The sequence below is a fragment of the Mycteria americana genome, unplaced genomic scaffold (genome assembly GCF_035582795.1).
Source record: "Mycteria americana isolate JAX WOST 10 ecotype Jacksonville Zoo and Gardens unplaced genomic scaffold, USCA_MyAme_1.0 Scaffold_39, whole genome shotgun sequence".
NCBI classification, from domain to species: Eukaryota; Metazoa; Chordata; class Aves; order Ciconiiformes; family Ciconiidae; genus Mycteria; species Mycteria americana.
In genome coordinates, this window is record NW_027445626.1 from 870,464 (window position 1) to 895,115 (window position 24,652).

The following is a 24,652-nucleotide window of genomic DNA, read 5'->3' on the forward strand; positions in this document are numbered from 1 at the left end:
CTGCAGTGGATCATTCTGCTCTCAGCAGTGCCTGATCATTTTCAGGGTAACATGGGAGTGTGATCCTCCTCCATCTCAGAAAGGTGCAATCACAGAGAACCTGAGAACAAAACACAGAGACAGACCAACTCCCCTCACTCTGCACTAAGCCACAGACAATGCTCTTGCCTCGCTGGGCTCACTCTGTTCTCCCTGATTACGGCAGAAATGCTGAGGGTTTCTGACTTCCAAGAACATTCCACAGGTGAGATGGAGGAATGCTTTAAAAATAACTTCTCAAACTGCCTTCGGTCATACCCATTCCTTAGCACTGGGAGTGCAGATACCGACAAGCCCTTCTGTGTTAGGAGTAGTTTAACCTGAAAAATTTCAAACACCAGGATTGGCCCCTTGCCCCCGCTGTTCCCATGAACCCACTGCTGCAGAGCAGGGCTGACTCCTCGGCAGCCAGTGGGCAAAGGCCCTGCTCCCCACGGCACACTCGGCTGGCACCAACCAGAGCTCAAGCCAGAGAGCTGAAGGTCTCCTAGAAAATGGAAAGGGTGGGTGTGTAGCTGGGAGGGGTCCAAGAAAAATGGCTGTGATTTTGCTCTGAGAAGTCTACTCTAACTTGTCACTGTCTTTCCCTCCTTGGACAGTGCCCCATACCCAGAGAAAGCTAATGCCCAATGCCAGCTCCATCACAGAGTTCCTCCTCCTGGCATTCGCAGACACACGGGAGCTGCAGCTCTTGCACTTCTGGCTCTTCCTGGGCATCTACCTGGCTGCCCTCCCTGGCAACGGTCTCATCATCACCGTCGTAGCCTGCGACCACCACCTCCACACCCCCATGTACTTCTTCCTCCTCAATCTCTCCCTCCTTGACCTGGGCTCCATCTCCACCACTGTCCCCAAAGCCATGGCCAATTCCCTGTGGGACACCAGGGCCATCTCCTACACAGGATGTGCTGCACAGGTCTTTTTCTTTCTGTTCTTGATGGTAGGGGAGTATTGTCTTCTCACTGTCATGGCCTATGACCGCTACATTGCCATCTGCAAACCCCTGCACTACAGGACCCTCCTGGGCAGCAGCGCTTGTGTCCACATGGCAGCAGCTGCCTGGGGCAGTGGGTTTCTCTATGCTCTGCTGCACACTGCCAATACATTTTCAATACTACTCTGCCAAGGCAATGAGGTGAACCAGGTCTTCTGTGAAATCCCCCAGATCCTCAAGATCTCCTGCTTGCACTCCTACCTCAGGAAATCTGGACTTCTCCTGTTTGGTTTTTCTTTAGCTTCAGGGTGTTTTGCTTTCATTGTGCTGTCTTATGTGCAGATCTTCAGGTCCGTGCTGAGGATCCCTTCTAAGCATGGACGGCACAAAGCGTTTTCCATGTGCCTTCCTCACATGGCCGTGGTCTCCCTGTTTTTGATCACTGCCATGTTTGCCTACCTGAAGCCCCCCTCCATCTTTTCATCAGCTCTGGACCTCTTGGTGGCAGTTCTGTACTTGGTGCTACCTCCAGCAGTGAACCCCCTCATCTACAGCATGAGGAACAAGGAGCTCAAAGACGCACTGAAGAAATTGATTCAATTATTTTTCTGTCAGCAGCAATAAGCTACACATGTCTCTTCACAAGTGATTTCCGATGTACCTCGGGAACCTCCTGTGCTTTGGGTATTTTATCTGGGATAACCAAGTTTATCCAGGAATGTCTGCCTCCACAGCACTTCTCCAGGGGCATGAACCCAGCCGGTCTGACCCAGAGGACTCTGTACGTGTGTCTGGTACTACGGTACAGCTGGCCTCCCGTGTCACTTCTCTGCAATAAAAGGGGATTTCCTCAGTGCCGGTGTCTGGAGGTTGGGCTCTTCTTGCAAAACTGAAGTGAAGGACAGGCTGAAGAAACTTGCACTTACAAAGCTGTACTGCTGTGCTCAAGGTCTCCATGGGCTGAGGGCAGGAGGGCATAGGGCCATGGGTTAGGGAATGGGCCTGGGCTGAGCCTTCATGCCCAGTGCCCCAGGAGGTGCTGAATGATCAGCAGGGGTCTGCCTGGGATTGTCTCCTTGTGGGTTCCAGGCACCACCGCCCACTTGCCCTGCAGAGCAGCACAGCCAGCTCAGGGCCCTGCAGGGAGCACAGGGACGGGAAGGAATGGCTGGCTAGGCCAGCATGGACACACTGCCTTGCGAAACGCGCCCTGGGGATGGGGAAATCCCTAGAGAAGAACAAAGAAGCAACTCTGTGCTTATGGTGGGGTGAAATCACAAAGAGAAACTTATTTCTGCATGCAGCAGCTCGGGGCAGGCTGTTCTGTCGCAGGGGCAGCAGGAGTAGCCTGAGGAGCCTCTGGGCCAGCAGTCTTGTGCTGGGGAGAGTTTTCCTCCTCGCCTTGCTTTTTGTTCATTCAGATACTTCCCAACTACCAGGTTGTTGCTTTGAGCTTCAGGAAACTAGAAACTTGCCCCATCTTTCAGAAGTCAGATTAACTCCTTAATCAGCTCCTTAACTGTGATTATAACTACCCCTTCCTATCTCTCTGTCTAAAACAGTTCTTGTTCAGATAGCGTTGCCAGCCATCTCTGCCACAGGATGTCCTACACTGTCCCACGCCTGTGCCTGTTCCCTGCAGGCTGTAGACACACTATCCTAACTTCCCCACCTTGCTCTCACCCTCACATATTCCTACCTGTACTGAGGTCTTTGAAACACAAAGCCATTGGCTCATCACAGACACACACCCCTTACTGCCCTCGGTGACCAGTTGCACCACAGCACTACCCTTCAAGTGACATTTCATTTTTGATCATGCCCAAGCTCAGGCTCTAACTCTTTCCTTTCTCATGCTGTTTCCTCTACAAAGAAAAGCTTCATCCTCTCTGAAAGCAGCCTTCAAGCAGCTGCAGGCTACTCTGACATTGCCCTGAGCCTCTATGTCACAAGGCAAAAGAATCCCAAGCCCCTCAGTCTCTCCACACAAGTCATGTGTTCAGCCCCTTAACTCTGCCTTAGCAGACGTCCTCTGAACCTTCTCCAGCTTCTCCCCACCCCTGCAGAACATGGAGACCCACACCAGCATAGATTATTTCAGATGTGGCCACACCCCTGCTGAGTCAAGGAGGGAGGTAACTCCCCTTGCCTGGGTGGCCATGTTCCTCCTAATTCAGCCCCACATGCAGCTTGCCTTATTCGTGGTCAGCATGCTGCACTGGCCTCTGTAGCATCCCCTGAAGTGACTATGACCTTCTCCTCAGGGTCAGTCCTCAGCTGGTCAGCTCCAGGCTTACCCTGATACATGGGATTATTCTGTCCTGGCTGCAGGACTGGCCACTTCTCCTTGTAAAACTTGGTGAGTTTCTGTCGTGGTTTAGCCCCAGACGGCAACTAGAGCACCACGCAGCCGCTCGCTCACTCCCCCCGCGGTGGGATGGGGAAGAGAATCGGAAGAGTAAAAGTGAGAACACTCGTGGGTTGAGATAAGGACAGTTTAATAGGGAACGCAAAAGCCGCGCGTGCGAGCAAAGCGAAGCAAGGAATTCATTCACTACTTCCCATGGGCAGGCAGGTGTTCAGCCATCTCCAGGAAAGCAAGGCTCCCTCACGCGTAATGGTTACTTGGGAAGACAAACACCATCACTCCCAATGTCCCCCCCCGTCCTTCTTCTTCCCCAGCTTTATATACTGAGCATGACGTCATATGGTATGGAATAGCCCTTTGGTCAGTTTGGATCAACAATCCTGGCTGTGTCCCCTCCCAGCTTCTTGGGCACCTGGCAGAGCATGGGGAGCTGGGAAAAAAAGTCCTTGACAAGTGTAAATACCGCTTAGCAACAGCCAAAACATCAACGTGTTATCAATATTACTAAAACTCAAAACACAGCACTACACCAGCCACTAGGAAGGAAATCAACTCTATCCCAGCCGAAACCAGGACAGTATCCACCCCTTATTCTATACCATTTACGTCATGCCCGGGTTCTACCCCTTCTACTACAATTAAGTTCATTTAGTCCATGGCTTTGGGCTCCATCCGTCATAATAGTCCTTCAGGGCAGAAGAGATGGTCTGTGGTGTTGGATTGTTGCATGTTGAAGCCAGTTCTGGTTCCATCACCACTGCACTTTGCTTGCTTTCGTTGAAGTTCCTTCTTCATTAATCTGGGTGATCCTTATTGAAAAAGTGATGACACATAGTATTATACAACAATTGACATTATACCATTTGGTTCATTGGCTATTCTCACCTAAAATCAAATCCCCTTGAGGTACACATCGGACTTCCCCGTCCTCTCGCATTACCCACCAAGTGCACCCGGGTCCTTGAGCAAAAGCAATCCCACGAATGGGCTTGCCTTTGCCTGAGGCAGGAGTAACCCAGACTGTCTTCCCCAGCATGTTTTTTATGTGCACTACAGGGACCTTATCCCCTTCTACAGTGCGTAAAAGTTTTGATTGGGCAGGGCCAGGTCGATTGACAGATCCTCTAGTGTTGACCAACCAGGTGGCCTTTGCTAAATGTGTATCCCAATGTTTGAACGTCCCACCACCCATTGCTCTCAGTGTAGTTTTTAACAGTCCATTGTATCGTTCAATTTTCCCAGAGGCTGGTGCATGATAGGGGATGTGATCTACCCACTCAATGCCATGCTCTTTGGCCCAGGTGTCTATGAGGTTGTTTCGGAAATGAGTCCCGTTGTCTGACTCAATTCTCTCTGGGTTGCCATGTCGCCATAGGACTTGTTTTTCAAGGCCCAAGATAGTGTTCCGGGCAGTGGCATGGGGCACAGGATACGTTTCCAGCCATCCGGTGGTTGCTTCCACCATGGTGAGCACATAGCGCTTGCCTTGGTGGGTTTGTGGGAGCGTGATATAATCGATCTGCCAGGCCTCCCCATATTTATATTTCAGCCATCGCCCTCCATACCACAGAGGCTTTAACCGCTTGGCTTGTTTAACTGCAGCGCATGTTTCACATTCATGGATAACCTGTGCAATAGTGTCCATGGTTAAGTCCACCCCTCGATCACGAGCCCATCTATATGTTGCATCTCTTCCTTGATGGCCTGAGGTGTCATGGGCCCATCGAGCTATAAATAATTCACCCTTATGTTGCCAGTCCAGATCCACCTGAGCCACTTCAATCTTAGCAGCCTGATCCACCTGCTGGTTGTTTTGATGTTCCTCAGTGGCGCGACTCTTGGGTACGTGAGCATCTACGTGACGTACTTTTACAACCAGGTTCTCTACTCGGGCAGCAATATCTTGCCACAGTGCTGCAGCCCAGATGGGTTTGCCTCTGTGCTGCCAATTGTTCTGCTTCTATTGCTGTAACCAACCCCACAGGGCATTTGCCACCATCCATGAGTCAGTATAGAGATAGAGCATTGGCCACTTTTCTCGTTCAGCAATGTCTAAAGCCAGCTGAATGGCTTTAACTTCTGCAGTTTGGCTCGATTCACCATCTCCTTCAGCAGTTTCTACCACTTGTCGTATAGGACTCCATACAGCAGCCTTCCACCTCCGATGCTTTCCTACAATACGAGAGGACCCATCAGTGAACAGGGCATATTGCTTCTCATTTTCTGGTAGTTTACTGTACAGTGAGGCCTCCTCAGCACACGTCACCTCCTCCTCTGGCGATATTCCGAAATCTTTGCCTTCCAGCCAGTCCATAATTACTTCCAAGATTCCTGGGCGATTGGGGTTTCCTATCCGAGCCCGTTGTGTGATCAGTGCAACCCACTTACTCCACGTAGCATCAGTTGCATGATGTGTAGAGGGGACCCTCCCTTTGAACATCCAACCCAGCACCGGCAGTCGGGGTGCCAAGAGGAGTTGTGCTTCCGTACCAACCACTTCTGAAGCAGCTCGAACCCCTTCATATGCTGCCAATATCTCTTTTTCAGTTGGAGTATAGCGGGCCTCGGATCCTCTGTATCCCCGACTCCAAAACCCTAGGGGTCGACCTCGAGTCTCCCCGGGTGCTTTCTGCCAGAGGCTCCAGGTAGGGCCATTCTCCCCGGCTGCGGTGTAGAGCACATTTTTTACGTCTTGCCCTGCCCGGACTGGCCCAAGGGCTACTGCATGAACTATCTCCCGTTTAATTTGTTCAAAGGCTTGTCGTTGCTCAGGGCCCCATTTGAAATCGTTCTTCTTCCCGGTCACTTGTTAGAGAGGGCTTACGATCAGACTGTAATTTGGAATATGCATTCTCCAAAAACCCACAACGCCTAAGAAAGCTTGTGTTTCCTTTTTGCTAGTTGGTGGAGACATGGCTGTTATTTTGTTAATCACATCCATTGGGATCTGACGACGTCCATCTTGCCATCTTATTCCTAAAAACTGGATTTCCTGTGCATGTCCCTTGACCTTACTTTGTTTTATGGCAAGCCAGCTTTCAGGAGGATCTGGACTATTTTCTTCCCTTTCTCAAAAACTTCATCTGCTGTATCGCCCCATACGATGATGTCATCAATGTATTGCAGATGTTCTGGAGCTTCACCCTGTTCCAATGCAGTCTGAATCAGTCCATGGCAAATGGTAGGGCTGTGTTTCCACCCCTGGGGCAGTCGATTCCAAGTGTACTGAACGCCCCTCCAAGTGAAAGCAAACTGTAGCCTGCACTCTGCTGCCAAAGGCATTGAGAAGAACGCATTAGCAATATCAGTTGTGGCATACCATTTGGCTGCTTTTGACTCCAGTTTGTATTGAAGTTCCAGCATGTCCGGCACGGCAGCACTCAGGGGCGGCGTGACTTCATTCAGGCCACGATAGTCTACTGTTAGTCTCCACTCTCCATTAGACTTTCGCACTGGCCATATGGGACTGTTAAAAGGTGAACGAGTCTTACTGATCACTCCTTGGCTCTCCAGTTGACGAATCAGCTCATGGATGGGAATCAGGGAGTCTCGGTTGGTATGATACTGCCTCCGGTGCACTGTTGTGGTAGCGATTGGCACCTGTTGTTCTTCGACCCTCAGCAACCCCACAACAGAAGGGCCCTCTGACAGATCGGGCAAGGTGGACAGCTGTTTAATTTCTTCCATCTCCAAGGCAGCTATACCAAAAGCCCACCGGTACCTTTTGGGTCCTTGAAATACCCTCTCCTGAGGTAGTCTATGCCAAGGATGCACGGAGCCTCTGGGCCAGTCACAATGGGGTGCTTTTGCCACTCATTCCCAGTTAGGCTCACTTCGGCCTCCAATACAGCCAGTTGTTGGGATCCCCCTGTCACTCCACAAATACAGATGGGTTCTGCCCCTATATAGCTTGATGGCATCAGGGTACACTGTGTACCGGTGTCTACAAGAGCTTTATACTCCTGTGGGTCTGATGTGCCAGGCCATCGAATCCATACAGTCCAGTAAACCCGGCTGTCCCTTTCCTCCACCTGGCTGGAGGCAGGGCTGCCCTAATCCTGGTCACAATATTCATTACCCACTTCTTGTATATACGAGTCAGGAGTTTCTTCATTATAATCAAGACTAAGATCAGCCCTTTTACTCTGTCTGGGGAACTGTCCACTGGAAACCGGAGCAGCAATTTTCCTGGAAGAACCCCCTTTGGTGATTGTTTTTCCTTGCAACTCACGTATTCGTGCTTCTAGGGTTGAGGTACGTTTTCCATCCCACTTCCTCATGTCCTCTCCGTGGTCACGCAAGTAAAACCGTAGGGTGCCCCGTGGTGTGTACCCTCTATATACTCTCCCTTGAGCAGAGGAACGCTGACTCCTAATAGCTGAGACACTGGTCCGTATAGGTGGGGAGTAGGACATATCTTGGAGTCGCTGGACCTTCCGGGACAGTTTTTCCACAGCTGAGACAAGGGAGGAAGAGATACTTTCTTCATATTCCCGGAGGTTACTAGCAGCTTCTTTCACTGTTGGACCATCTTCGTCTCTCCAGATCAGTATGGCCAATGAGTTGGCACATGATGGTGGTGCATTCCGTACCAACTTCCGCCACATGGGTCTTGTGCACTGGACCTCATCTGGATCTGTGGGTGACCGCACATCGTCCAGATCACCATAAATCACTTCCAGCACAGCTAATTCCCTCAGGTACTGGATACCTCTCTCCATGGTGGTCCATTTCTCGGGGCGGTATACAACATCTTCCTTGAAGGGATACCTTTCCTTTATAGCTGACAGGAGTCGCCTCCAGAGGCTGTGGGCTGGTTCCCCTTTTCCAATCGCTTTGTCAATGCCCCCTTCCCTAGAAAGGGATCCCAGCTGCTTGGCTTCCTTACCCTCTAATTCCAGGCTATTGGCCCCACTATCCCAGCATTGGAGCAGCCAGGTGACAATGTGCTCCCCTGGATGACGGCTGAAATCTTTTCGCATATCTCGCAGCTCACTCAGGGATAGGGATCGGGTGGTTTCCGTCTCATTTACGAGTTCTTCCTCTTCCTCTTCCTCTCTCTGTGATGGCCCTGCTCCTTCATCTTCCCTTTCTAAATGAGCTGACTTTCGCTTCCAGGATTTCTTTTTATGTATAGGGGCGACTGATACTGACACGGGTTGGTTCTCTGTCTGGACCGCAGTGCTTATAACAGAGTTGTCCAGAGCAGCTGCAGTTGCAGTGCCTGTCACAGGGAGGGCTGGAGCAGCCGCAGTGCCTGTCACAGGGGTAATCAGAGCAACCGCAGTGCCTGTCGCAGGGGTAATTGGAACAGCTGCAGTGCCTGTTGCAGGGGTAACTGGAGCAGCCACAGTGCCTGTCACTTTGTCACCAGATCCTTGAGGGTTCTGAATACTGTTAAACAGGGCTCGGTAGGCATGGGCCAGACCCCAGCACATTGCAGGGATTTGTGTCTCCCTAGAATTGCCAGGGTGACGACATACTTTTTCCAAATATTCTACTAATTTTTCAGGATTCTGCACTTGTTCAGGGGTGAAGTTCCAAAACACTGGAGGTGCCCAATAACTTAGGCATTTGCCCATGCTATCCCACACACCCTGCCACTCATAACTATCTGGCCTTGGGGCAGATCTCTGGATGATATTCTTAAATTGCTTACTAATCTTGGACAAGATCGAAACAATATTCCCAAGCAATACCAATACAAGTATCTTAACTACCTAAGGTTGTTCAAAATACTGAAAAGTTACTGTAGTGAAGGAGGAAGCATTGTAGAAGAACGTAGTGAAGGTACAATTCTGCATTTCCTCCATAAAAAACCTCTCAGAGGAAGAAGTATAATTGCAAATTGTCTCCATAAGGTAATACCCAACATACAATAATGGTTCCAGTACAGCACTTAGATACCAAAATAAACCCAAGGTCACTGTTTTAATAACAAATCTCACAGGCAAAACATCACCAATTAAAGCAGAGCACAGCAAACTGCAAAAACCAACACCGATCTTTAACATGTACAGCAAAAAAATGAGGATGGTGCAGATCAGGTAAACCAATGCTAGGAACAGATGGATCAATATCACATCCCACAACTACTAACAGATCTAAATTCCTTAATACACTCTGCTTAATCTGTTATTAACTCAAACACTTCGTGGCCCACATTGGGCACCAAAAAGGACTGTTGTGGTTTAGCCCCAGCCGGCAGCTAAGCACCATGCAGCTGCTCGCTCACTCCTCCCCAGTGGGATGATCTCTCCCCGGATGGGGGAGAGAATTCGAAGAGCAAAAGTAAGAAAACTTGTGAGTTGAGATAAGAACAGTTTAATAATTGGAACAAAATTATAGTAATACTAATAATGAGTTGTAATGAGAAAGAAAACAACAAGAGAGAGAGAGGAACAAAACCCAAGGGAGGGAAAGGTGGGGGGGGAATAGGTACAACCGCTCACCACCTGCTGACTGATCCCCAGCCAGTCCCCGAGCAGCGATTGCTACCCCCCGGCCAAATCCCCCCAGTTTATATACTGGGCATGACATCATATGGTATGGAATAGCCCTTTGGTCAGTTTGGATCAACTCTCCTCGCTGGCTGTGCCCCCTCCCATTTCTTGGGCACCTGGCAGAGCATAGGAAGCCGAAAAAGTCCTTGACCAGTGTAAACACCGCTTAGCAACAGCCAAAACATCAGCGTGTTATCAATATTATTCTCATATTAAAATCCAAAACACAGCACTATACCAGCTACTAGGAAGAAAATTAACTCTATCCCAGCCAAAACCAGGACACTTGTACAGCTAACGGGAATCATTTCATAGTCTAGTTAAAGCGGAAGATTTCAAAGTGCACCTAATAAAAAATATTTTTTAAACATTCTATTTTATTAATTTCAGTTTAAAGAAGAGGTGATAGCAGCATTCTCCCATTGATATTGATGCAGAGTGTCTCCTCAGGAAGTCTGGACAGGCAAGCAAAGCAGCCCCTTGAGGTCTGACACTCTATGGACAGCCTTGCTCCTCACCTCCCCAGCCTCACCATTTCTGTCATTGGCCACCTGGGACTTGCTTCACTTTGCCTTACCTCAGACTTCACTGACCTCTGGGAGCTGAATGTTACAGCTCCATGGCACCATCTCCCACCTCATCTCCTTAGAGAACCGGCTGCACACAGGCACAGAAGGAATTTTCCTCTTTCCAAGCAAAGCAAAGTAAAGCATGATCAAGTTTCATGAACAATAAAACACACTCCTCAACCATACGCTAAGTACAAGCTGCCTCTCATGAGGCTGACTTTCTACAAGGGATAATCTTATGAGGAATGTTGTAGATCGATAGATACAAAAAGGGAGCCATAAACATAATTGAAGAGTTGGCTCTTCAAGAGAGACAATTAGGCTACTGAAAGACAGGCAAACTTTTAGTCCCTGAAGCTCAAAGCAGCAGCATAGGTGAGAGGTATCTGAATGAAGAAAGAGTAAGGCAAGGAGAAAGCTGGAGAATAATGGCAAGGGCCTTTGTCAAGGCAGTCTGCATCTGAAAAGAGGACTTCAGAAATGGTCTTTGTGTCAGGACAGGGGAAAGTATATGAAAGATGAGAGAAATGAAATACACCGCATAACAGGCAGAATAGTGGTAAGGAAGTTAGAGGGGAAGATTGATATTTCTGTGGAATGTGCCTTTGGAAAGGTCATGGGATTGGGAGAGGTCTCTTGTGAGTGAGGACAAGCCTGTGTTGCACCCATCTTTGAAAGAGGCCAAAAGTGCACCCCAGGGAGCCACAGGCTGTACAAGCTCACCTTGGTGAGGAGTGTGCCAGCAGTTGGAGTCCTCTTGGGTGACATTTCTGGGACCCTGAAAGAGAAGAATGTATCCACAAGCAGTCAGCATGGACTTCCAAAGGGTAAATCATGCCTCGTCAACTTGCTTGCCTTCATGACGAAGAAACTGCCTTTGTGCATGAGGGGAGAACAGTGGATGTTGTTCACTTCAGCTTAAGCAAGGCTTGTGGCATGGGTAAAATCAGCTGGATAAAACACCAGTTGGACGATGAGGCTGAGAGAGCAGTGGTGAAGGGGTCATAGCCTACCTGAAGGCCACTGGCACATCCTGGGGCATTGTGGGGCAGCACAAGGGACTCTCCTGGGCCCTGTGCAGTTTCACATGTGTGTCCATGACCCAGAGGAGGAAACTCTCACCACATTTGTCAATGACACTACATTGGAAGGAGCATTCCGGTAGTGACATCCTTAGGGATGTCATTCAGGAGAAACCGGACAGGCAGGAGGACTGTCCTGTCAGGAACTTCATGAATAGAAGAACTATAACCCGTCTTCTCTTCCTTGTGGAGGTGGTGTTAATACGAGAGGTAAATTCTTCTGACCTGGGCGATGCCTCTGGTGTAGATGGACTGTCACCCCCATGCTCCATGGACTGGCCTTCCACCTCCAGGGCCTCATACCTGTTGTGCAGAGGCACCTGGGAAGGCGAGGTGGGCAAGGAGGGCTTTCGCCTCCCGCCATGAGCGTGGACTTGCCTCCGTTCACTTTTGTCCTTTGAGCTGCTGCCTTCAGCCTGGTGGGGGGGGGGGATACAGGATCCCCTTGATTGCGGATTCTTACTGGCGGCTGCTGCCGCTCCTGTTCCTGTCTCGGGGGGGCAGAGCGTGGCACCACCAGTCTGTCTCTTTCTCAGCCTCCCTGAAGCTTCTTAACCTTTCTACCTCCTCCCGTAGCTCTGCCACCATGCAGAGCAAATCATCCACCTGGTCGTACCTCACACAGCTGTCCTCACGGCTACCATGCGTGTACAGTGAGAGGCCCAGGCACTCCCTGCAGCCTGAGACCTGGACAGCTGCATGTTTTTGTGGGAGCTCCGTCTGGGTAGCCACATCCACTCTGGTGAGCACAGAGGGCATCCCTTTCTAACAAGTGAACACCATAGCTGAGTTTCTTCAGGAAGGATGGCGACTACCAAATGAACTCACATTTTACAGTTCCTCTTGAGATGCTAGGGTGACTTCGCCTTCCCCACACGCCCTGCCTGCGCGAACTGACGCGCAAACTGACGCGCCACACCCTTGTGATGCGACATGCCCTGTTTGCCCATCCTGTTCGCTGTGCTTCTGGTCACTTGCGCTCCCTGGGGGCTGCTCTGGTACGGGAGGGGAATTGCCGCCACCACTCTTGTCCCCGCCCACGCTGATTCAGAGCTGGGCCCTTGTCAGGAGCTCCCTCATTCCTGCTCAGGGGCTGGGGCGTGGCTGCGGTAGCCCTCTCTCTCCGTGCCCTTTTTTCCTCCCTTTTCCTCCTCTTCTCTCCCGTTTCCTCCTCTTGCTCTTACCTCCTGTTGCTCATTGTTGCCTCCTCCTCTCCTCCTCCTCCTTCTCCTCCATATTCTCCTCCTCATCCTGTTGTCTCCTCTTGCCACCTGTTTTGACCTTTCCTAATTCTCCTCCTCCTCCTCCTCTTCTTCCTCCTCTGCCTGTTACCTTCTTTGTCTTCCTCCTCCTTTTGCCTCCTGTTGCTTCCTCCTTCTTTTCCTCCTCTTCTTGGCCCCTTCTGTTGCCTCTTCTTGTCTCCCCCTTTTGTTGCCTCCTCCTCCTGTGTCCTCCTGTTACCACCTGTTGCCTCCTCCTTCACTTCCTTCTCCTCTTCCTATTGCTTCCTCCCGCTCCTTTTGCCTTCTGTTGCCTCCTCTTCCTCCTCTTGCCTCCTGTTTCCATTTGTTGCCTCCTCTTCTCCTGCTCCTGGTGCCTCCTCTTGCCTCTTCCTCCTCCTCCTCCTCTTGTCTTCTCCTCTTCTCTCCATCTCCTTCTCCTCCTGCTTTTCCCTCCTCTTTTGTCCTCTTGACACCTCCTCTTCCTCCTGTTGCCTTCTGTTTCCTTTTCCTCTTCCTGTTGCATCTGGGGACCTTCTCTTTTTCCTCCTCCTCCTCTTGCCTCAAGTGGCTGCCTCTTGCATACTTTTGCTTCCACCTCCTCCTCTTAACTCCGTTGGCCTCCTGTTTCGTCTTCCTCCTCCTCCTCTTTCCTCCTCTTGTGTCCTTTATGTCCTGTTATGTCCATCTCCTTTTCCCTCCTCTTGCCTCCTTTTGCCCACTCTTGCCTCTTACTGCCTCATTCTCCATTTCCATCCCATTGCCTCCTCTTCCTGTTGAGTCCTCCTCCTCCTGGTGTCTCCTCTTGCCTCTTCCACTTTTTAATCCTGTTGCTTCTGTTGCATCCTTGTCCTCCTCTTGCCTCCTCCTTCTCCTTTCTCCTGGTGCCTCCTGTTGCTTCTTCCTTCTTTTGTAAGAGGCTGAGGTACTGAATGCCGCCTTCACCTCCTCTTTTACTAGCAAGACCAGCCTTCAGGAATACCAGGTGCCAGAGATGAAGGGGGCAAGCCTGGAGCTAGGCAGACATAGCCCTGCTGGAAGAGGATCAGGTCAGGGAATTCTTACGCAAACTGGACATACAGAAGTCCACGGGCCCTGATGGGATGCACCCAAGAGTGCTGAGGGAGCTGGCAGATGTCATTGCGAGGACACTCCCAAGAATCTTTTACCGAGCATTGAGATGGGGATGTGCCCGAAGAGTGGAAGAAATCAAATGTCACTGCTATTTTCAAGAAGGGCAAGAAGGAGGACCTGGGGAACAAGAGATGAGTCAGCCTCTCCTCGAGCCCTGGGAAAGTGATAGAGCAGCTAATCCTGGGAAATATTTCCAGGTAGGTTCTGCTGGTTTTGGCTGGGATGGAGTTAATTTTCTGCATAGTAGCCCGTATGATGCCATGTTTGGGATTTGCGACCAACGCAGTGTTTATAATACACCAGTGTTGTAGCTATTTGCGGAGGAGTGCTTTCACAGCATCAAGGCCTTCTCTGTTGCTCTCTTCCTCCCCAGCAACTAGGCTGGATCTCTTGATGAGGGAGGACCAGGGGACGTCATTTAGCAAGGCAAAGTTTTACACAGTGCATTGGTGTCCATGTCCAGGTTTTGGTAGCGAGGAGGCTGCACGTTTGACCTCTGTGAGAGAAGAAGACCAAGGGCTGCCTCCATGCCAGACAGGGCTGGGTCCAGACAGCTCCAAAATAGACCCACCGCTGGCCAAAACTGAGCCCAGCAACAAAGCTGGTGGAACGGGTGTGAAAATGTATTTAAGAAGGGGCAAAATTGCCAGACTGGGATAGCAGTTAGGGGGAAAAAAAAGTGTGAGAAACAGCCCTGCAAACACCATGGTCGGTGAAGAAGGAGGAGAACCACCCTCTCGGTGGTCCAGGCACCAGAGCAGATATTCCCCTGCAGCCCATGGAGAATACCACAGCACAGCAGGTATTTTCCTGCAGCCTATGGAGAAGACCATGGTGGACAATGTAAGCCCTGCAGTCCGTGGAGGACACAATGCTGGAGAAGTTGGGTAATTCCTGAAAGAACTGTGTCCTGTGGAGATCCCCCAGTGGAGCAGGTTCATCCTAAAGGACTATAGCCTGTAGGAGGGATACCATGGGAAAAGTGGGAGAAGGAAGGAGCAGCAGGCAGGAAGTGTTCTGGACTGACCCCAACCCCCATTCCCCATGGCCTAGCGCTGCTCAGAGTGGAGGAGGTAGAAGAGTTGGGAGTAAAGGAGTGAAGCTGAGCTGGGGAAAAAAGGGTGGGGAGGAGGCCTTCCATGGGGAAGGAGATAAGGGCTTCCAACAGCCCCACACTTCTTCCACCCTCAGCCTTTTCATTTATACGTGCCTGGCCTGCCCACCTGCTTTGCCACTGTCACGTTTGGACTGAAGTCCCACACACATTTTGGCATGCCCAGTGTAAGCTGGCCTCCACCCAAATCTGGAGCCCACCTGGCCATGGAGGCAGGGAGAGGACAGGTCCCTCTGCCCAGGGCCAGGAACAGCTCTTCCCTGGGACCCTCCCCAAGGAATGCTCCTCATGTGTGTCAGCCTGTGGCCTGGCAGGGATGGAATTGGGACAAGGGCTGCTGGGGCAGGGCTGAAGTAGCTCAGCTGACAGAGCATTAGACTGAACATCGAAACGTCCCTGGTTCAACCCTGGGCTGATACAGTGGTATCCTCGCTCAGTTTTTTGCAGAGCCTGCCTGCCTTCTTCCAGCCTACCCTGGCCCTCCTTGCTCCTTCACCTCTTGCCAGAGCACTGCCCCTGCTCTGTAGCTGGAGATCTGTGGGTTAGAAGCAGCCTTCCTCTTGCTCCACAAGTCCCCAGCCTACCCCTCAACAGGACTCTCCATTCAGTGCTTCTTTGGGGTGCTCTCCATCTGTCCCTCCTTCCCTGCTCCACAGCAATTGGCACCTTTCCTTTGTGGGGTCTCTGCAAAGACCTTGTCTCTCTCCTCTTTGTCATTCTTGATGGTGCACAGACTGCTCCCCTCCTCACACACATCCTGCACCTGGACCTCAGCTTGCAGACCAGAGCATACTGCCCATGGGGGAGGCCACTGTCCCCCCAGTCCCAGGGAGAGGCACTCCCTGGAGCTGAGGCCTGAATGGCAGCATCCTCCCTCCAGAGGTCTCTCACAGCGAGACCTCTGATGTGCCAAGGACAGCTGGCAAAGCCGTGCCCAAATAGACTCACCCACCAGACTGCACTGGCTAGACCAGCTGCAGCCCCTCACAGCCATCAGTCCCTGCACAGAGGAAGAAAGACCTGCTCATGAGCTCCAACAAGCTGCTGGGCTCCCCTCTTGCAACCTCTTGCTGCTACAGAGCCCTGCTCACCCCTCAGGAACACAGTGACAGCTGTGACCCAGCACATCTCCCTCTGTCTCCAGCCTCAGCCTCTCCCCAGTCAGGCCAAGGAATGGCACATACTGGACTACAGTTGCACAACACTGTGCATGTTCTAACCCTGTGCAGTTCTGCTGACTCGTAGCTGGATCCTCAGGGATGCACCTGCAGAGAAGTTTGGCTTTTGTTGTGACTGAGCGCAAGTGAGAGGTGGTGAGAGGGAGAGACTGTCTGTCCAAGCACAGTTACTGTCTTGTCAGCTTTGAGCATGAGCTTGAACATGCTTGGCTGCAGGGGTAGTGCCTGCAGGATTATCACTGCTCCAGAAGAGTCCTTCTAGGCCTTTCTTGAGCAAGAACGGGAGAGCCATTGCTGAGGATGGGTTTTGGGGTCATGTGTGCAAAGCGGAAGAGGTGAGCAGTCCATCCCCTTAACTCCACTCAACCACTCCAGAAGTTCACAGGCACTGTGGTCTGCTTTTGATTCCCCCAAACCCTCTCTGCCAGGCAGGGGCTCAGCAGGGAAAAATCTATGGCATTGGGCAACACAATTGTCCCAGCTGTGCCACCATGAGGACACCATCCCTGCATGTGGTCAAACCATCAGCCTTTGAGTTACCAGCTGAACACACTCACCCACCCTGCCACAGAGACCCCAGCCAGGGCTGTCCCAGGGCACTGCTTTGCTGCCAGGACAGTCATCAGTGCTGAAGGAATGGGAAGGTCCCTGAGCCCAACCCCCATGCCCAGCCCCATGGAGATGGAAGCCTGCTCTTCAAATCACCTCCAGGGATGCTGAGGAACAGAGGGCTGCAGGGGGAGGCCTGGTGCCTGGAGGAGGGATATAAGATTTCTGCCACCACGTCCCCTCCACAGCATGTCCTGGGATGCCATCGGAGCCTGCGGGCACCTCACCCCAGGCAGGGCATTTCCCTCACCCTGTTGCACTGCTCCTGCTGTGGAGTTGGGAACAGATGTAGCACAGAGGGGTGTTGCCCTGGGTGGCAGAGGAGGCTCAGGGGAAGGAGTTTTCTCCTCTCCATCGACCCATCCCACAGTGGGCCAGAGCGTGGGAGCAGCACCTGCAGCAAGAGCCTCCTTCTGCCCCATTGCCCTGCAGAGGCGTTGAAGGGGCAGCACTCTGCAGTGCAGCCCTGTGCCAGGATCAGGCGCCAGCACAGAGCCAGTCCCCACTTCCCCATCTCAGAAGGGTTCAAGTGCTGTTTTCTGCAGAGAGTCCCTGGGCACGCAGGGGACAAAAGGACTGGGTTTGTCATAGACACATCACGGGAGGAGAGTGTCTCTCCTGCTGGCAGGTGTCAAGGGGATGTAGCTCACTGGCAGAGCGCCTTCTTCGCATGTGGGAGGTCAATCCCCAGCATCTCCAGGGCTGCTTTTGCCCTGACTCCCCAGCCTCAGGCAGGTGCGGGCTGGAGCCCATGGAAGAGCCCATGGAGATTGGCGTCCTGGCAGAGCATGAGGAGAGGGAATCTCAGCCCCGTGTGTCCCAGAAAGTGGCTCTGCACCCTGTGCTGGGGCAGTGGGGAGCAGAGCTGCATCCTCCCCATTGTGGGAGGTAATCCGTGGGCCGTGATCCCCCCTGGGGATGGCTGGGGTGTTCAGGGGACTCGGCCACCTTAGGGCTCACTTCTGTGGGGCCACAGCCCAGGGCTTACCCTGACATAGCAGCTCTGGCATGGCCTCTGCACTGGGGGACCAGCGTGGCCCAGGCAGGGCCTGGGAGAGAGTAGCTGGAAACCCGAGGGTGAGGAAATGGATTTTCCTGCTGGTGTGCAACACAGGACCTACCAGAGAGCCATTTTGACTAGAAACTTCCCATGGCCAGCAGCATGGAAATGTCTCTGTCAGCAGCATTAATCCCCAGGGACCATGGGCTCTCGCAGCCCCACAGCCTGACCCCAAGCCTGCTGTCCCTGAGATGTGCCCCTTGCCTACCACTGTGTCATCGTTCTCTGCTCCCCCTCATCAGCCTCAGGGAGGTGACCCAACACCTGGGCAGGCAAGCCCCAGCTCTGGGTCAAAGCCCTCAGAGGCTTTTAATAAGAACCAATATGGACGCAGAGTGTAAAAGCGGGAATAAAAATAGAGGAAACTGCAGGCGGTTTCTGCTGCCCGTGGTAAAGGGAGATGTTTCCCTGGTGCTCACAGCTCTCCCAGCTGCACAGAGCTCTCCTCCCTCCTGGCTGCACCCAGCTGCACAGCACGGATGGGCTCTCCTGGCTTGGGGCTCAGGGACTGTTGCTCACCAAGCTGCGGTGTCACAGCCTTTGTGTCCTCATGGGGATGTGCCACAGACACCTCTTCAGCATCATCATAGCCCATGCTCCCCAGGGACAGGGACGAGGTGTCTCCTTCAGCTCCAGGGACCCCAGCACTTCTCTGGGAGTGCAGGCTGCCCCCTGCAAGCAGCAAGGCAGGACAGTGCAGTTGGCCCATGGGGTCTGCACATCACCTTCCTCCCTGCTCCTCACCACCTTCGGCTCCTTCTCCCACCCACAGTCCCTCCAAGGAAAACTCCCGCGGCAGGTTCCGCCTCCCCAGGAGGTTTGGGTGTCAGGACCATAGCAACATGGGTGGCACCAGGGATGGCACCCCAGGAACCAGCAGCGCTATCTTTCCCTCTCACCTCCAAGTGCATCCCTGGGCCCTGCTCCAGGCTCCCTGGGCATTTCCCAAGCTCCCTGCTCAGGAGCAGCACCCTCCCCTAAGTCAGGAACCTCCTTGGCATCATCATAGCCATCTGCTGGGTTGCCTCCAGGCACAACAAGAACATCTGAAAGGAGAGAGAAGCTGCTGACAGTGAGAAGATATGTCCTGCAGAGCAGAGGATAGGACGATGCACATGGAAACACAGGGTTGAGACACTGGTGTTGGCAGCACCACAGGAGACACCCATGTCCTCCCCATCTCTCATGGTGACACTCAATGACACCTCTATCCATCACATGTCTACAGGGAGACCAACACCTTCCTGTCTCCATTACCTGGTGCTGATCTCAGATCATCCTCATCCTCGGTGTCCCCAGGGTAAGGCTGCAGCTAGGTCAGGGACTCCTCTGCATAGGAGCCTGGAGAGATGCACAGCAGGTGGTATGGAGTGAGCCCCACTGACCTGTCTCATGGTCAGCGCTGCTGGGGAAGGGGGACCCACAGAGCTGGGACTGCATGAGGAGGAGGGCGGGGAATTTAAACGGCTCCCCCAGGACAAAAACTGTCTCCAAGGTGCTCCCAGAGCTGCCCTAGGACAGCCCGTTCCCTCACTCCTCAGGTGTCACATGGGGTACAGGGGCAGGAAGAGAGGGGCTGTGCAGCTGGGACGGGCAAAGCTGGTGGGGAGAAAGCTCCTCTCCTGGACCTACACCCTGGATTCTCCCCCACAGACAACACGGCCCCAGCGCTGCAGGGACCACAGTGTGGTGGGCTTCAGGGGATCATCTCTGGGTTGTCACCAGGGGAAAGGGTCCTGCAGATGTGCCTCCAGGGAGGACACACACCCACCTGAGCGACCAAACCTCGCCTGCTTCTCCCACACTGGGCTGTAACCGATCTCCTCGTACACGGCCTCGGGAAAGAGCTCCTGAGCTGTCCTGGAGCCTGGGGACAGAGGCAGGGCTGGCACAGGGAGAGGCAGAGGGGTGATGGGATCCCACTGTGCTCCCCAGACCTGTTGCTTGGGCCAGCCCAGGACTGGTCTGACAGCGCAGCCCCACTGCACTCTCCAGGTACGGCTGCTGCATCTCCAGTGAGGGGAACGTTGCTGTGGAGATCATCTGGGGCAGCATCACCCTCGCATCATCCTTTCAGAGACAGCTCTCATGCCCCTCTGGCCCCTGGGACATGCCCCCTTGTCTGACCCTGGAGCAGCTCCCATGTTTCCTCTCCACCTGGAGCTGCTCCCTATCTGCCCCATGGGTCTACAGCAGGGCCCCTGCCCTGCCATGGAGCGGGGCAGGGCTGGGCAGAGGGACAGGCTGGGGACCTGACACCTCGGAGATGGACCCAACTGCCCCACATGCCTGCTGTCATCTCTGTTCCCCCAGACCCCCTTCCAGCACTACCCCAGAGCACTGCCAGCCTTGGCCGTCCCCAGCCTGCCATTTCTCTCCTTGCCCCAGTGCTAGCCCCCCATGCCTCTGGGCTCTCTCTAACCCTTGCTGCTGGTGCCCCATGGCCAGGCAGTCAATGGGGCGGTGCATGGCACAGGTGGCAGCACACAGTCTCATCCCCTCCAGCTCTGCCTGTGACCCTCACTGACACCCCACAGCACCCGACAGATCTTTCAGGAGACATGTCCACCTGGGACTGCTGTGGAAGGACCCACCTCTGCGTCCCGACCTGGCCCTTAGCACTTGCCCAGCCAGGAGGGCCAGGAGCAGACAGAGGAGGGCCCCCAGGATGATGCAGATGATGACTGGCACAGAGACTCTCCTGCTGCTGGGCAAAGGGCCCCGAGTGGGACCTGTATAGGCAAGAACATGGAAAGGGCAGCACCAGGCGTGGGAGACGATGGGGCAGCACCAGCCCTGACTCCCATCACACAAGGCAGCAGGGGCTAGAGGGTCCCAGGGGTGACTTATGGGCAAACATCCACCATGCTGAGTACATTCCAACCATCCCCAACTCCACCACCACCACCCAAGTGCCTCCTCCTGGGAGTTTCCCAGCCCAGCAAGGAGCCCCTTCCATCCAGGTGTGGGTCACAGCCTGGCCCCAGGGATACCCAGCCTCAGTCAAGAGGACCAGTTACCTGCTCGGGTTGGGGATGCTGCTGTCCTGGGTGGAGCTGCAGAAGAGGAAAAGGAGAGCTGGGCTGAGAGGGTGGGTGTGCAGGTATCGGGGAGCCTCTTCCCCAACAAACCGCGTGTGTGTCTGTACATGTCCCTCACACATCCCACCCAAATTGCCCCTCCAGTAGTGCCAGAAAGGGAGACCGGGACAGGGCCCAGGGCCTCTGCTCTGGGTGGCAGGCAGCCCAAGTGGGACAGGCTGCCCAGGGAATAGCTCTGGGGCTTTAGGGCCCCATGGGCAGTGCCCAGAGGACACCCAGTTCCACCCAGGCTGCTCCCTGCCTGGCACCAGGCTCCTGCACTCTGCAGGAACGCTCTTGCTCTTGGGAGGTCAGGGGCCATGCCAGGACCAATTGACAAAAGACCTTCCCCAGGTCCCTGCCAATACTCCAGCAAGGGGTCCCAGCCCTGCCGCTCACCTGAGCAGCGCACAGCAGCGTCTTCCTTATGCCGGCAAGCACCGCCATCCCCGGGCCGGGCCCAGCAGTCCTGCAGGGATGGCTCTGTCCCCCGGCACTCCACCTGCTCCAGCCAGATGGGGCCTTGCCCCATCCCAAATGCAGCCTCATTCAGGGCAGACACCGCAGGACCACAGCCCAGCTGCCTGCACGCCACCTCGGCATCCCGCATGTCCCAGGAGTCGTCGCACACCGTCCCCCAGGAGCCACGGTGCCACACCTCCACTCTGCCCGAGCACCCGTCCTCGCCTCCCACGGCACGAATCTTCTCCCTGTCTGGAGAAGGCAAAGACCTCCCATGGCACTGAGAGAGCAGGCAGAGCCCTGCCACACAAGAAGGGGACACAGAGGAGCAGCTCAATACCTGTGCAGCTCGTGGAGTTGGGGCATGGGGCCAAGGGCTCCGGGGACATTTCTGGGTGTGCCCCTGAAGAAAGAAACACTGAAGTGAAGGGGCTGCTGTGTGGGATGGTGCAGAAGAGAGCGAGGCTGAGCTCTTCTTGGGCCTCCCTGTACCATCTTGGTCATGGCAGCAACTGAAGCCCGGTCATTCAGGGGACACGCGCAGGAATGGGGGGACCCTGATTGCTCAGCCCCTAAAGGTCCCTGGTTCACAGAGCAGCAGTAGTGTGTCTATGGAGGGGAGGGCCTTCTGAAGCCTGTCTGAACTCTTTTGAGACCTCCCCTGGAGATGCCTCTGCCTCCCCCAGGTGCTGCTGGCAACCTGGCTGACAACTGCTGTTGGACTTGTGTGGCTTTGGTCACATTTGTGCCACCGGCAGCAGAAGGGTCTGACATGGAAAGGAATAGCCCCTCTGCATTTGGCTGTGCCCAGAGGGGAGCAGGAGCTGGGGTGACACTGTGCCCAAGTGGGTCAGAGTTACCATCACAGGTGATGTGGATCTCGTCTCGCAGGTCTTCACATGACTGCGGGTCCCAGGCAGTGGAGGGACACTGCCAGAAGGAGCTGTTTTTCTCCCCACACTGCACATTATCCAGCCACGCAGGGCCAGACACCTTGCCATAGGGCAGGCCTCTTTCCAGGTATCCTCCGTCCCCGCAGCCCAGCTCCTTGCATGCCAGCGACACCGTGTCAAGAGTCACCGAGTTGGAGCAAATGCTTCCCCACGTCCCGTTGTAGAAAACCTGCAGGCGCCCAGAGCAGCCGTCGCTGTTCTGCAGCCTGAGGGCCAGGAACTCTGGGAGGAAAGGCAGGAAGGGGGAAGAGGCTGGTGTGGGGCTGTGGGAGCCAGGACACCTCTGCACTCCCCAGGCCCTCAGCCAGGCAGGGGCAGGGCCAGCACGTGCCCCTTGCACCCGGGGGCAGAGAGAAGTCCCTGATGCACAGACACCCCTGCCCTTCCTGCTAACACTCGGGGACGGCTGAGCTCCCCAGGGACCCCCAGAGGGACTGAGGGTGCCCATGCATGGGTGAGCACAGGACAGCCCCAGGCAGGGGCTCACAGGCAGCCAGGGACAGCCTTGGCCACGCCCGGCTCTCCCCACGTCCCGACATCCCCGGCAGCAGGCTCCCACCACAGCTGCCAGCACAGACCTGAGCAGATGACTCCCGCATCCTCTTTGTGCCCGCAGTCGTGCTGCCCCCAGGGCCTGGCAGGGCAGTCCCAGAGAGCAGCTTCGTCCCCAGAGCAGGTCACGCCATCCAGCCAGATCTGCCCAGAGCCTTCCCCAAACCGAGCAGAGCTGGCCGCCTCCACCGCCCCTCCACAGCCCAGCTGGTGGCAAACGACAGCAGCATCAGCCAGGTCCCAGTCGTCATCGCAGATGGTCCCCCAGCTGCCCTGGTAGTAGATCTCCACTCTCCCGGCGCAGCGCCCAGACCCGTTCACCAGACGGACCCGCCGGCTCCCTGCAGTGGGGAGAAACCCCAGTGGCTGTCAGGGGCTGGCTACCCACACACCCCATCATCTGGAGGGCCCATGAAGCACTGCTCACCCCAGCAGATGACTCCCACGTCCTCTGCAACCCCTTCCGCCAGTGCACTCTCGGGCAGGGAGGTGTTGCAGAGGGTCAGCTTGGTCTCATTCCCTGTGCACCGGACCCCTCGCAGCCCTACGGGGCCCATCCCTCGCTCAGCCTTTGGAGGGTTGTAGGCTGCCTCTGCCTGTCCGCACTGCAGCTGCCGGCACACCACGTTGGCCTCCTGCACGTCCCACTGGTCATCCAGGACCCTGCCCCACGTCCCGCGCTGCAAGATCTCCACTCGCCCGTCGCACCAGCTCCCTCCACCAACCAGCCGCAGGGATGCAAAGCCGGCTGAGCCTGGGGAGAGCAGAGATGCCACAGCCATCGGCAGCACTGGGGAGCATGGCACCCTTCAGGGAGGAGGGCAAGCGGGACTTTTCCAACCAAACAGGACAAGTCTGAGCCTTGTGCTGACAAGAGGAGAGGGCAAAGCCCGTGCCTGCTCTCCAGCTCACACCCAGCTCTGCTGCTGCTGGGGGCACCCAGGCAGCTCCTGCCTGGGTGATGGGATGAGGGTCTGCAGGGCTCTCCGTGGGGATGGCATGCGGTTGTCTGCAGCCAGAGGGATGGAGCAGAGCCCCGCAGCCCTGTCCTGGGCTCATCCCACAGGAAAGAAACACAGGAGCCCAGGCCTGGCAGTGGCGCAGGGGCCCAAGACGCTGCCCTGAGGGCAGGTGCCTGCCTCCATCCAGTCCTCAGCTCTCCCACAGCAGAGCAGTCAGCCTGAGCAGGCAAAGCCCTCCAGAAGGCTTCTGGGGATGCAAGGCTTTCTCCAGGGAGAAATTCAGCCTGGTACTGCCATGGGACCCCTGCTTTGGGTGGCCATGTCACACACGAGGGGCAAACGGATTCAATGCAGCATTTTCCCAGCACTCACCTGAGCAAATGACAGCAGCATTGTTCCCAAGGGAGCATGGTGAGGCCCCCAGGGTAATCACTGGGCACTGTCCCAGGTGGACTTCAGTCCCGTCACAGTGGAATGAGTCTCTCCAGACTGGTCCGAGTCCTCTCCCAAAATGCCCTCCTCCAGGAAGGGACTCAGCAAACCCGCAGTTGAGTTGACGACAGAGAACATGGGCATCCGAGAGATCCCAGCGGGAGGCACAGAGGGTCCCCCAGGTCCCCAGCACCTGGACCTCCACCCTCCCTGCACACGCCGTGCTGCCGTTCACCAGCCTGAAGCCTGTGTACTCTGGGGAGAGAGGAGGAGGACTGAGGGTGGATTGGTGCTCTTGTACCCTCAGAAGCTGGCGGAGAGGCTAGAGGCACAGCATGCCTTTCTTCTCCCTCTGCACTATTTTGATGCTGCAGACAACCCATCAGCCCTCCTGTCCTCAC

The 24,652-nt window shown here is 54.6% G+C and overlaps 1 protein-coding gene and 1 pseudogene across 1 annotated transcript; one reads left to right on the plus strand and one right to left on the minus strand.

Annotated features, from left to right (window-relative positions):
- Positions 1 to 661: 661 nt before the first annotated feature.
- Positions 662 to 1,597, plus strand: LOC142403583 (olfactory receptor 14A16-like). Its single transcript, XM_075489828.1, has one exon. It carries the CDS (start codon positions 662 to 664, stop codon positions 1,595 to 1,597), a length of 936 nt encoding a protein of 311 aa, XP_075345943.1.
- A 391-nt stretch (positions 1,598 to 1,988) lies between these two features.
- Positions 1,989 to 24,652, minus strand: part of LOC142403584 (scavenger receptor cysteine-rich type 1 protein M130-like) — a 30,234-nt pseudogene continuing 7,570 nt past the window's right edge.